Source organism: Daktulosphaira vitifoliae, unplaced genomic scaffold (genome assembly GCF_025091365.1).
Source record: "Daktulosphaira vitifoliae isolate Bord-2020 unplaced genomic scaffold, ASM2509136v1 Scaffold_4, whole genome shotgun sequence".
NCBI lineage: Eukaryota > Metazoa > Arthropoda > Insecta > Hemiptera > Phylloxeridae > Daktulosphaira > Daktulosphaira vitifoliae.
Window position 1 is genome coordinate 4,493,127 of NW_026099575.1, and position 14,365 is coordinate 4,507,491.

The 14,365-nt window shown below is 25.0% G+C and overlaps 1 protein-coding gene across 1 annotated transcript; it reads right to left on the reverse strand.

Annotated features, from left to right (window-relative positions):
* Window positions 1-978: 978 nt before the first annotated feature.
* LOC126903992 (uridine phosphorylase 2) lies at window positions 979-12,908 on the reverse strand. The gene is made up of 7 exons (XM_050682607.1): window positions 12,620-12,908; window positions 4,795-4,921; window positions 3,523-3,684; window positions 2,905-3,090; window positions 2,687-2,825; window positions 1,664-1,857; window positions 979-1,223 (listed from the first exon to the last, which is right to left on the reverse strand). Exons 1-7 carry the CDS (start codon window positions 12,646-12,648, stop codon window positions 1,041-1,043), a joined length of 1,020 nt encoding a protein of 339 aa, XP_050538564.1. The 5' UTR covers window positions 12,649-12,908; the 3' UTR covers window positions 979-1,040.
* Between the last annotated feature and the right edge of the window lie 1,457 nt (window positions 12,909-14,365).

The window sequence follows — 14,365 nt, forward strand, 5'->3', positions numbered from 1 at the left end:
TCTCAAAAACCTACTAAAATTCTAGAATTATAAATAAAAAAACTTATTGTGAATAAAACAGGTCATCTATGATTAAAATTCATAAATCTACATTCGTTTTGGCATGAAAGATAACATAAGAAGATACTATCCTCTTATAAAACAAAAATTAAAAATTTATCTCTAATTTCTATCTTCCCTATTTTGAACTCATCTTAAGTTTAATAGTTTTTAAATTTTCAAAGACCTTTCCAAAATACGTCATTGAACCCCTCCTTGAATAAATTATGGTATTAATGCGTTTTTAAATTTTATAATAATTCATTATTATACACAAAAATCCTTTAGTTATACATTTTCTAGGTTAATTCATAGAGATACTAGAATATTCTATTTTTAAAACACTATTTATTTTAGGTTAAATACTAAAAATAAAAAACAATAATTATTATTTTTCCATTTACTTTGATAATTTTGTACTGAGGATAAAATTTTGAATGTGAGCTATCATCATAGAGTAATTACTCTATCGCTATTTTACACAAGATTTAAATTTATGAAGCCTTATCATTTAAGAGTTAAATTACTTAGTTTATAAGTGACAATAATACTAAAATAATTGATGAGCAAGTGCTTCTAAAGCCCTTTCGATTATAAAAATGAATGCAATAAAAGTATAATTATTAATTTACCATTATAGAGAATTTATATGAAAACCCATTATTACAAATTAAGTAGTTTTGTTATCAGTAGTAATAAATTTAGAGCATACTTAAGTTTTTTTACTAAAGTTTTAGACTTCTCATAAATAAATGCACAATTATGCTAGGTATTATGTACAAAGTAAAATTATTTAATTACCAACTAAATTAAATTTCATATAATAAATATGCAATACAGATTAAATATGAGAATGGATATTATAGTGATTATCTGGAATTAGAAAATAGAAAAATACACTAATAAGAGATAAATAAGTGTTAAATAATGGGACATAAATAAAAGTATTACTAATAATTTATTTTATTAGAAACATTAAAAAGAGTAAAATGGTAAACATTTCAATCGTAGCTTTCGGACTCCTGTTGTACAAGTTTAAATCTTCTTGGGCTTTTTACATTCATTGAACCACAATGATTATTTAATATCATACCTCTCTTTGATAAATATTTTTTTATATAACGACAAACTAATTTTTGAGGTCTTTGCTGCCACTCGTCAAGAACTTCCTTAGGATAATGAATCTGAAATTATAGAATTTATTTAAATAAGTTTATATAACATACTCATATAACTGTTACCATAATATTATTAACATTAATAATATTACATACAATGGTTAAAATTAAATTTTTAATTTCGTGCCTTAATTCTTAATAAGTCTTTGGACAACATATAGTTATGGTATAATTTATTTTTGATATTCTATGCAATATTGTGAGAAAACCTTTGAATATTTATCAATATTCTTCCTTTTAAAAATACGAAATTGACTTGAGTACTAATTATTATTAATTTTTGTCAATTAACATAAATAAGTCATATAAATCCTTTTTTGTAAGAGAATTTTTAAAAATTATCGGGGAGTAATTCAATTTAATTTTGATAGAAACAAGCTATACACAGTGAATAAAAATTGGATAACATTAATAATTTAATAACCTAACATATTAAATATACATACTTGATCTCCTTTTAGTCTATCCAGTAATGTTACACACACAACAGCTGCTTTTATTCCTGCATGATGTGTCAGGGCAGCAAATGCCAATGATTCCATTTCGATATTTCTCACGTTATTTGATTTAAGTTTTTCTAAATACTCCATTTTTTCTTCTTCTGAGAAGTCACAAAAAGCTCCATCCATACGCCCTTGGCCTATAAAAATGTTTAATCATACTAAAATATTAATGTGTTAAAGCTTTCATGGATTGTCTTGTTGCTTGAAGTATTTAAGGATATATCCATGTTTACAGTTGAATTCTGACGTTTCGGACTCAACTCTAAACATAGATATATCCTTAAGCACTTTAAGCGTAATAAAATAATTATAATAACACATTAACTGTTTAGAAAAACATAAATTACTTTTTTAAACAGTATATAGTTATAGAGCAAAAAATTTTCATTACTAAAAGCATAATGGCTTCAAATCAAATGACTTTTAATATACTTATTGATAGTATAATTTGTTTTTTAGTTTATGCCAGCTAACATTTTTTTTTCTTTTTTTTTTTTTTGTAAACTAAAATGCCATGTGATTTTTTCTTAAAGCTATTTTAAAGTAATTTGATAGAAAATGTTACAAAATGATGGTCTAAGATTCACATCTTTAAAAAACCAAAAAATTAAAGAAATATATTTGTATGCCAATATTTTTAACTACATGTAGTTCATATTTTATTAGTATCTAAATTCAACTAAAATGTAATCAACTAATTTTGGTTTTATGTCGACCGTTGTTTCCTACGTATATATTTGTTCATGAAATAAAACTAGTGAATTTTATAGTAGCGAGTGCTTCATGAACTGCAGCTCTTCTAGAATATACTAGTGATCTATTTTTAGTTAGCTTGTTTTTAAATAATTAAAATAAAATATGTACTTTATAGTCGTAGCATAAAAGGGACCCCTTCAAATTTATTTATTAATATTAAACTAATTTAGACAAAATATTTTTTTACTTGGTATTCTTGTTATTACCTACCTTCATAAAAATCACTTGTACACATTGTCTTGCCAATAACTGTTGGATACGGATCATCTGGTTCGGCTAGAGATTTTAATTCCCATTGAAGTTTTTTGTCCAAGATCGAATTTCTTTTTACTAATTTTCCAAGAATTTGCTATAGTTATTTTGACATGCGATTAATGTACAACTATAATATAAAATAATAGTTTTATAAAAATAATTAAATGTCATACTAGTTCTAAATTTGGTTGAAGCATGCCATCAACGGCTTCATCAGAAATTACCACAGTACCTCCTTCTAAGCCAATACCTCCACTTGTACCTATTCTAAAGAAAATAGGATCCACAACTTTAGCATGGAACATGAGTTTAATAATTTCATGCAGTAGTATACCAACAGATGGCATTCCCATTCCATGCTATATGACATAATATTAAAAATTCAATAATTATATATAAACTATTTTTAAAAAAAGGTTAAAAATGTTTCTACAAGTATATCCTACCCATTCTGTAGCAATATTCAATTAAAAAAGCTTGATTGGACCTAGTACATTCTTCATGAAATCTCGAAATAGAGAAAAATTATTTTTTAAATGTCTTATTGCCAAAAAAATGTTTGTGAATTAAAAAAAGATCATTTTATGATAGCGATAATAATTTCTGTTTTAAATCATAATATTCCATTTATTTAACCACTCCCCAAAAGTCTAACGCTTTTGAGATTGATTTATTAAGTTAATTGCTAATCCATTTCGAAATATTTAAGTTATAGTTCTTATTAAAAGAAATGTTAACTTTGAAAAGATTTTTAATGAAAATCTTAAATATTAAATTTCAATTATACTTACACTAATACAAAGTACAGGTCCCACTTTATACATTGAATATCTATAGGAATAACGACTTATGTCTTGCAGCGTTGTACCCGTCGGTATTTTATAAGATATTTCTTCCATTAATTTGTATGCAAATTGTTCCATTCGTTTGGGTGTGCCGCCCATACAAACAAACTATAAAATTCAAATATTTAACAAATGAAAAAAATAACATAATACGTTTATATATTTAAAAATATTAAAATTTTTATATTTAAACATTTATGATACAGCCCAATAACGGAAGCAAGGGGGAAATTGGGCCGCTTTTTAAAAGACTATCAGAGTCACTTTAAATAATAATATGATTTGGGTTTTAAAATTGTTTTTTGATCTTTTTTTTATTAACTCAATGATTTTATCTATAAGCCATTGACATTTTTTAAAGCAAAAAGGCTTATTGGATTACCGTATGCCCCTGTTAAGCTAGTAAAACATAGTTTCATAAAATAAAATAGTGTTAAGTTAATATTCATCTTTCTAGATATAAATCTTTAAAATATGATTAGTTGTAAATTTTATAAATAAATAATTTGAAAAAATATTTTTTTTTGCCTTGAAAACGTGTAATTTTTCTCACCTGAAAAACATTTTAGTATCACATAATATACTTTCTGAATTTTTGATGAGCTTAGCTACAAAATCACTACTCAAACACTAACTATGAATTTCTATTATTCTTCTTTAAATAAAGTAAAAATATTATAAATAAATACGATTTTCATACAGGAAAATAAAATAACGTTAAAAATGTTTAAATCTAAATTTTATACTCGAAAATTATTTCTAAATTATTTAATTATTTATAAAATTATTATTTTAAATTAATTAAACAATTTAAAAATACACTGAATAATAATTATTATTTATAATATTTTTAATACTAAATTATTCTTAATTTCGCACTTATTAAAAAAATATTTTTATAACATATAAAAATAGTTTTATTAATTTCGTTAAAGATTAAAATAGACTACTTTATCATTTTTATGTTTACATATTTAACGAACTGTTTTTTTAGTTTTATATATTACAATAAACTGTTTTTTTAACTTGTACCATAATAAAAATACCATAGGCGCAACATGAAGAGAAAACTTAGAGATGCTTCTACAATCTAAAAATTCAGAAAAAGTACATATATGATTCTATTTTAAAAAAATAGGGAGGGGGAAATTATATATAAAGAAAATTATTTTAAAACTGCACCTATACTAAGTACATAAAATATAATCATATTTTTACCTTAACGTCACCAAACATAGCTCTTAAATCGTGAGAACCACTTCCTAAAGCCAAATGGTATAATATATCTTGATCCATAAGATCAAGATGAAAGTTTCTCACCAAAACGGTACTGACATCTTCATATCTATAAATAATTTTTCAAACCAACAAGAGCTATTTAATAAATACCACAATTATAATTAATACATTTTATGTTTAAGTTGCAGTATATTATTAAAACAACTTATATTATCACAGGTGTACGTACAAAGATCACAAAGGGTGCTTTTGCTGTCCCTAAAATGGTTTAATTTGTTGAATTTGACGGGTATCATTTGTAAGTAATAGAGAAAACAAAAATTTTATAAATACTCTTAATAATGTATATATTAAATTCCTCTTGGAAACCCTTTAAACCGAACAGACAATTAGTAACTATCTTCAAATTTATAATTTGCAAATATAATATATAGTATTATATTGCGTAATAAGTAGTAATTAAGATAATAATATATATTATGTTATAATTTTATTCATTACGCTTTACTTTTCCAACATTTATTATTTCAAAAATAAATACAACGGACAAAAAATAATCGGCTGCGTGTTGACAATATAAGACAACATAATATATATACAGGGTGTAAATCTTTCGAACCATAGTAATGTATGGGCGAGTATCCTGGTAAAGTGTAAAATAGGACCTCGTTTTTTTTTTTTTTCCAAAATTGGAGAAATTTTAGAATAACCCCCCCGAATTTCTCTAAAATTAAAAATAAATCATACCACAATATTTCCCGCAAAATTCTCATACAAATTGAATGGTCACTCGATTTTTTGTAATTTTTGCGCCCTCCCCTGAACTTTGGGTTCAAAGTTGGAAAAAAATTTCACATTAGTGTGACCCATCAATTTGTATTGAAATTTCACTGGGAGTCCTGTGATGTAGTTTATTTTTAGTTTAATGGATTAAATAACAAGAAAGACCGAAAAACCCACAAATAATGTGATATTTTTTTAATTTCATGAGTTTATTTCGTCTTTTATTATTTATTCAAACCGATTATAATTTTTATCATTGAAACTGTATAAAATTATAATTTTTTTTATTTTTAGGTCGGGGAAATAAAAGAATTATAATATTGAAATGAATATTTTTAACTCTATTACAATTAGAAATAATTATTTTAATGTAACCGGCACACTACTCTTTTCCGAAATTAATCAATAATGAGAATATGGTACATCACTGAGCTTGTTAATGTTTATTTAAATGTTCGAAAAATACTGTTCACTATTGAATAGTCACTTATTAAGTTGCATATAATATTAGATAACCTTTAAAATATAGCTTCTTTTTTTGTGCAATAAAAATGCATAAATATTACATTATTTCTAGGTTTTTTCGGTTTTTCTTGTTATTTAATCGTTTATACTAAAAAATAAACTACAACACAAGACTCCCAGTGAAATTTCAATACAAATTGACGGGTCACACTATTATGAAATTTTTTTCCAACTTTGAGCCCAAAGTTCAGGGGAGGGCGCAAAAGTTACAAAAAATCGAGTGACCACTCAATTTGTATGAAAATTTTGCGGGGAATATTGTGGTATGATTTATTTTTAATTTTAGAGAATTTCGGGGGGGTTATTCTAAAATGTCTCCAATTTTGGAGAAAAAAAAAAAACGAGGTCCTATTTTACACTTTACCAGGATACTCGCCCATACATTACTATGGTTCGAAAGATTTACACCCTGTATATAACACTTTTTGGTCACAATTAAGATTTTTAGGGAGGACTTTTTCCTCTTAGGTTATTTCTTGAATATTTAGATTGTTTGGACAACCTAACGACTAAAAGTAATACTTTAAGGCACCTCTAAATTGCTTTTATTAAAAATAATGTCAAAATTTAAAAATTTTCATTAAAAAAAAGGTCTTCAAAATTTATTATAAAGATTGAGTTTTTAAGATAAAATAATCGCACTAAAAAGTGTTTCACTTTGGGGCATTTAAGATTAGGCAGTGTTATATTTATCTTTAATTACTTCAATCTCATCTAGCAAGGAAACCCACAAGAAGTTAGACCCATTCAAGAGACTCGCATCAAAATTACAGTTTATTTACAATTAAAAACTTTATAATAAACTCGTTAATTTTTTAATTTAAGGTATAGTTTAAATAAGGGAGTTGTTTATTGATCTATTGTTGAAGCTTGCTCCTGCTGCACTATATGCAAATTAAAATATAATCTTTCTTTATAATATCACATTTTACATAAATTTTTTGATAATAATTCAAAGTAGTAATTAATATTTCTATTCTTATCAAATGTAATGAAACTCGTTCCTTCATCCATCCCTCAAAAAGGAATCGATTTCAGGAATCCCGAAACAACGCTATATATATAGTTTATATAGTAATTATATATAGATTATTTAAATTTAAAAAAAAATACTTAATTGAGTTTCCTTCTTGTTTACCAGGGGTCGGGTTATAAAATATTTTTTGTTTAATATTTAAAATAATTATAACGTTATCCAACATTTAAACGTTATACAACTATTATGTTTATATTTTTTATATTAAAACTTATTTAATTTTTTCATTTAACATTAATAAGTTTTAAAACCTAGAACAGTGGGATCGCGGCATAGTTGGATGTGGCATAGTTGAGTCCAGTATAGATTTAATCTGACAATGATTAAAATCACTATCAAAAAAAACGCTTCGATGCAAATCTTTAGATAGTGTTTTATTTTAAAAAATTAGTGGATTATTCCAAAAGCTACATATTCTTATAGTTCCTTATTAATATTCTGATTCAGATAAAGTATGTCAAATGAAAAAGGGAATATTAAAAAATATTATTTCTCAAAAAAAAATTATGTTAATCCATACAATTTTCAATTAGTTATAGCATTATAAAGTTAAAAATATAAAAAATAAAAATCGCAAATTTTCACACAATAATAGCATTTGGTAGCCATTTTCACCGTGAAGATCAAATAAAGTCCGAATTTTTTTTTTTCCAGGATAAAGTATATTACATTGGCTTTAATTTAAGATATATATAAAAGTGTCAGACCTTCCGGAACACTTTCAAAAGTTCTACTTTCTATATGCATTTTTTAGATTTGAAGCCCCCCGTATATAGGGAAATGGTCTGATTTAAAAAAAAAGTATGTCGAATGAAAGATGTATATAAATACTACTTCTCATGAAAAAATTGTATTGATCCATACATTTTTCAAAAAGTTATAGCATTATAAAGTTAAAAATGTAAAATCGAAAATCGAAAATTTTCACACAAAAATAGCATTCGGTAGACATTTTCACAGTGAAAACAAAATAAAGTCCGAAATTTTTTTTTTCATAATAAAGTACATTATATTATCTTTAATTTAAGATATATATAAAAGTGTCAGACTTTCCAGAACATTTTCAAAAGTCAAGTTGAAAAAATTAATTTTTTGTGAAAAAGTTGTCATTTTAAATCCCCCCCTGTGGGCAGGTAAAAAGTCAGATTTATAAAAAAATATACCAAATGATAGGTAAAGACATTATGCATCTAATAAAAAAAAATTATATTGATTTGTTCAATTTTGAAAAAATTATGGCAATTTTAAGTAAAAAAAATTGAAAAAATTTCGAAAATTAGCGTTTTTTAAATTTGTAATTTTTTTGGAGGTTTTCCCCATTTACAGGGAACGAGGGAATTTTTTTTAATTTTTGAGGGTAATGTCTTCGACTAGATACGATTTGTGATCTTTTGACGTATGTCGAATGAAAGAGGTATATAAATAGTATTTATCATAATAAAACTGTATATATCCATTAGGGTGTTCCTTATTTTTCAACTTCATAAATTCAGAGTCAACGGCTCAAAATTTTGTTAGATTCACTGAAAAAATGAAACTGGTAAAATTTGAGTACAATAAGTCAACCCCTTCACATGCCTCAAAGGGGTTGAAGTTCTACAAAAATGGGGTGGATTTTCTTTTTTTGAGTGTATGTTCTTTAATCTTGAAGTTTCGCCAAAATCACAAAGAACAATTTTTATAGAACTCAATGTGAACAAAAAATAAGACAATATATTATTTTTTTGTAAAAATAAGAAAAATCAGTTTCACTTAATTTTAAAAAAAAAATGACATAGTTTTCAGTTATACTTTTCCAGTGTCTTAAATTTTAATTGTACGCAGAAATTGTACAGAAGTAATATTAATCACCATGATATCTTTTATAAAAAAGGTAATTTGACTTTTTTTCGAATTATGAATCCTTTCCAAATAAAAATTTAAAACAACTATGAAAACGTGTTTTTTTTTAAATTTTTTTTGCGTGTATTTTTTTTTGTTCTTAAATTAACAAATTTTTTTAGTTATATTAAATAAAAAAAAAATAAACACAATAAAATAATAATTGTATATCACAATAATAGTTTTTCTAATTTGAATATTTTTTATTCAAAATTTCTCGGCTACACCTGGGATACAGCTGGCGATATTGTTGAACCACCTAAAATAATCCAAAGTAAAGGTTATAATACAAATGTAGTATTTTAAAATTTAAAATTTTGCAGTATTATTATATAATTTCATAGTTGCAATATAAATTGTTTTTGATATTCATCCCTTGTAAATTTGTCGTTGAATTCTGTCGTTTACTATTTTTATCGAGGATATTTCTTTGGCGTTATTGTATTCATTATTTATTTCCAATGTGTTGCTGAACAACGAAAAAGGAAGATCTTTTTCTAGAAAATCTGATAAATCTTCATATTTTAAAATTAATTTTTTATTTGAATCTTCATTTTCTTCTGGCTCTTTATTTGTGCTCTGTTCATAACCTTTTAATATTTTTTTTAGTATTAATGTCAAGTCGATCGTCAAATAAAGAAAACATAGCACACTCACAAATTTACAAGGGATGAATATCAAAAACAATTTATATTGCAACTATGAAATTATATAATAATACTGCAAAATTTTAAATTTTAAAATACTACATTTGTATTATAACCTTTACTTTGGATTATTTTAGGTGGTTCAACAATATCGCCAGCTGTATCCCAGGTGTAGCCGAGAAATTTTGAATAAAAAATATTCAAATTAGAAAAACTATTATTGTGATAAACAATTATTATTTTATTGTGTTTCTTGTTTTTTTAGCTTCGATGCGAAGCTGAGAAGGTATTGATTTTACTAAGATGTGTTTATTTTTTTTTTTTGTGTCTGTTACCACTTTTTCTCAGCTCTCACCGAACGGATTTCTTTCAACAATACGTCAAAAGATTTTCAGTGAATCTAACAAAATTTTGAGCCGTTGACTCTGAATTTATGAAGTTGAAAAATAAGGAACACCCTAATGGATATATACAGTTTTATTATGATAAATACTATTTATATACCTCTTTCATTCGACATACGTCAAAAGATCACAAATCGTATCTAGTCGAAGACATTACCCTCAGAAATTGAAAAAATTTCCCTCATTCCTCGTAAATGTCGGAAACCTCCAAAAAAATTACAAATTTAAAAATCGCTAATTTTCGAAATTTTTTCAATTTTTTTTTACTTAAAATTGCCATAACTTTTTTAAAAATAATCAAATCAATATAATTATTTTTTTTGTATATGCATGATGTCTTTACCTATCATTTGGTATATTTTTTTATAAATTTGACCCTTTACCTGCCCATAGGGGGGGATTCAAAATGACAACATTTTTACAAAAAATTAACTTTTTCAACTTAACTTTTTAGTGTTCCAGATTCCGGAAATACTGACACTTTTATATATACCTTAAATTAAAGCTTATGTACTATACTTTATTGTAGAAAAAAAAATTTCGGACTTTATTTTGTCTTCAAGGCGAAAATGGCTACTGTATGCTATTTTTGTGTTAAAATTCTGGATCTTATATTTTCCATATTTAACGTTTTTACATATTTAACTTTAAAATGCTATAACTTTTTGAAAAATGTATGGATTATTATAACTTTTTTAAGAGAAATAATATTTATATATTTCTTTCATTCGACATACTTTTTTTTTAAATCGGACTAGTTCCCTTTATGCAAGGGGGGTTCAAAACTTAAAAATGCATATAGAAAGTAGAACATTTTTAACTTAACTTTTGTAGTGTTTCAGACATACTGACACTTTTATATATATCTTAAATTAAAGCTAATGTAATATACTTTGATAAAAAAATACGATTTTTGTAAAAAATTCTGTTTTATATTCTTAACTTTATAATGCTATAACTTTTTGAAAAATGTATGGATTATTATATTTTTTTTGAGATAAGTACTATTTATATTTATATATTATTAATATATATATATATATTTATTTATTTATTCATATATTACACTTCTATATCATAAAACTTGTAATCAAAATATAAATAATAAAATAGGAGACCTGTAGCTTTTGGAATAATCCATTAATTTTTTTAAATTAAACACTATCTACAGATTTGCATCAAAGCGTTTTTTATGATAGTGATTTTAATCACTGTCAGATATCATCTATACCGGACCCAACTATGCCACGACCCCACTGTGCTGGGTTTTTTTTATTACGTTTTGACAAAAATTTTCATTTTAATTATAACGTATACTTGCTCTGTTTCTATATTTCCCTATCCAAAATTTACATTAATTAAAAGTGTATAGTGCGAGGCCCTAAAAACAACAATAAGACACCAAACTCCGGCAGCAATTTGCCGAGTTCACACGATGACACTGCTAAGAGCAAGGGCCTCTGTGCCCACCCTTAGTACACTGCTGATTACCAAACCTAGTTAATGGTAGTAACTTTATTTGTTAAAATTTAATCAATATTAGTTTATTTAACAATATTTAGTAAACAAAACACTATCTTATAAAAAAAAGAATTGTAAACGTAAGCTCGATGAAAAATAAACATTTTTGTTTTTATTAAAATATAATAAAATTAACTTTCAATTAATAAGCTTGATCGGTTGTAATTACTTTATTTATAATTATAAAAAATCTTATATGTAATTGTTCTTTCTTTTAATATGGGGATAAGTATTAAGTCTTTCGAACTTCCCTTATTTGCGTCAGAGAATTAAGACTTGATACTGTTTTGTGAAGTTTGTTTATTACATAATCACTACGCGTGTTGCAGGCCAGAGGTCAGCTTGTGTTTTATTTAAACTTTAGAAGTGAGAGAAACCGGTTACAATGTTTATTGAAGCATCTACAAGTCGATCTACAAATCGAACTAAGTTCAATAACAAACGTAGCAATAATAATAAACACTCAGTGAAAGATAATCATGACTTTTGAACGTCAGATGTATTAAAATTTGAATTTAGATTAAAAAAAAAAAAAATTTTAAAATAACTCGAATCTAGTAGTTTGCGAGTATAATGAAAAATAAAATTTATACTTTATTGGTCAACATATGATATATATTATATTAGCTAATTAATTAATAACCGACACTTCAATTAATTGAGAAAAACAACTAATTACAAATGCCCAATCAAACATCATTAGTTCTTTATTTTATCACTATTAAGATTAATAGTTATTAAAGTGTATGTCATTTTAAAAAACAATAATAACACCATAGAAAAAAATTGTAAAATAAAGTAAGTAAAAAAGAAATTCTTTTAATGGTAACAAATTTATTTAGAATTATATATTTTTTTAACTATATATAAATCTTTATACTTTTCACCAAAACAAATATTATTACACAATAATTTCTCTACTTTAATTTAAAAAGTACACACAGTTTTTATGACCGTATTAATAACTAATAAAATTTTATGATTATTATTATTTTTAATAGACTTACTCGTCGTTTTCTTCTTGAAAGAATGACATTTTCTTGATTTTTTTAGTTTTTGGCTATTTTATATTAGATACAATATAATACCTATTTAAATGGCAATATTATTATTTAACTAAAAATACGCTTATTTCAATTAAATCAACAAAATCCAATAAATAAGTAAATAAACAAATATCAATCTGCAATTCAACAGTTGCCTGAACACTTCAAATATGCACTGAATGAAAGGCGTGTTATTCATAAGCGCATGTCTTGGTGTAAACCATAGCCGATCGATTGTTCAAATTTCTCGCATTCAGATATGCGTACGCTTTTTTCACACTGTTACACGTATAAAATAATAACTGTTATAACCAAAACAAATCAAATTACATCACTGATATCATTTCATACCAATAGATGGAGTAAAATTCATTGTTCACAGTTTAATCTACACAAAATATTGAATATTTAAATATTCAAGTCATAAATATACATGGAATGTTGTTTAAACATTTTCTTTTTAAAAAGCTAATGTTTTAAGATTTCTTAATAATAAAAAATAAAATTATACCTTTTTAAGTAGAGAGCTAAAGATAAACTTCAGGGTTTTTTTAAATCTTAAAAACTTAGTACAGTCGAGGTTGAGTTAAAGGGATAAAGGGGCTTAAGTGAAACTGAAAACAGTATAAATTGAAAACTAGCTGTCATTTTATACTACCACTATAATAATGCTCGAGGGGAAAGTGTTTTAAGAAAAGTTTGTTATTTTATAATTTACTGGAGGGTAGCCTAAGTATATTCCCCTGAATATGGTTTTCCTATAATAGTATTTAATTATTATAATAAAAAAAAAATAGTTTCTTTCAATTTTACATGAAATAATTATAATTTAACTAATTAAAATTTCGTTTTGACTCAGTTTTTCTAATAGACAATTTTTAATAAGGACAATATTTGGAATAATTTTATAAATTAAATCAATTTTAGAGAACTTTTTTAATTTTCGAGGGTAATATCTTCCACTAGATATAATTCGGATTATTTTAATGTATTGACTATCTAAAGACGTATGTATTTATTAAAAAATAAATAAATTAGTTTTAACTACAGTAAAGCCTTGATTATCCGCAATAATAATGAGGGGGTCAAACGATTAAATGAAACTCATGACTGACTGAGACTTATTATTTTTATGAATTACATTAATGTATTAATATATTATGTAAAAAGGTATATATATATATATATATATATTATTAAATAATGTTATCAGCATTTGAAATGTACTAAAGATCGTCACAACATAATAATATTACATACTTATAGAACCACTATACATTATTATTACTTATGCCTTTACTTTTAGTAGGTATACATAAACGTTCAAAAGAGTGAGGATGGTTAATCTAGATTCCACTGTACCAACGAAAATATTGATCGTTCTTTGCTTTGTAAAATATACTTTACTTTTAATCATACAATTCTTTTCAGTTTATCTGTAATTAAAGTGTAGGGTATACAAACGTCATACCTGACTTGTTAACGTACATACAGCTCATAATATTTAATATTATTAATTAAATTAATGAAATTTTCCCCGTGGATGGGGGATAAGAATACTTCCACGGCCCCTTTACTAGTCGTAAGAGGCGACTAATGAGGTTGCGTCAGGTCGACAGCCGGCGTAAAATTTTTGTCAAAATGTATGAGGAGTCCTGAACAAACAAGTGTAAGTTTAGGATAAGGTGGTCGACCCCAAATAGTTGA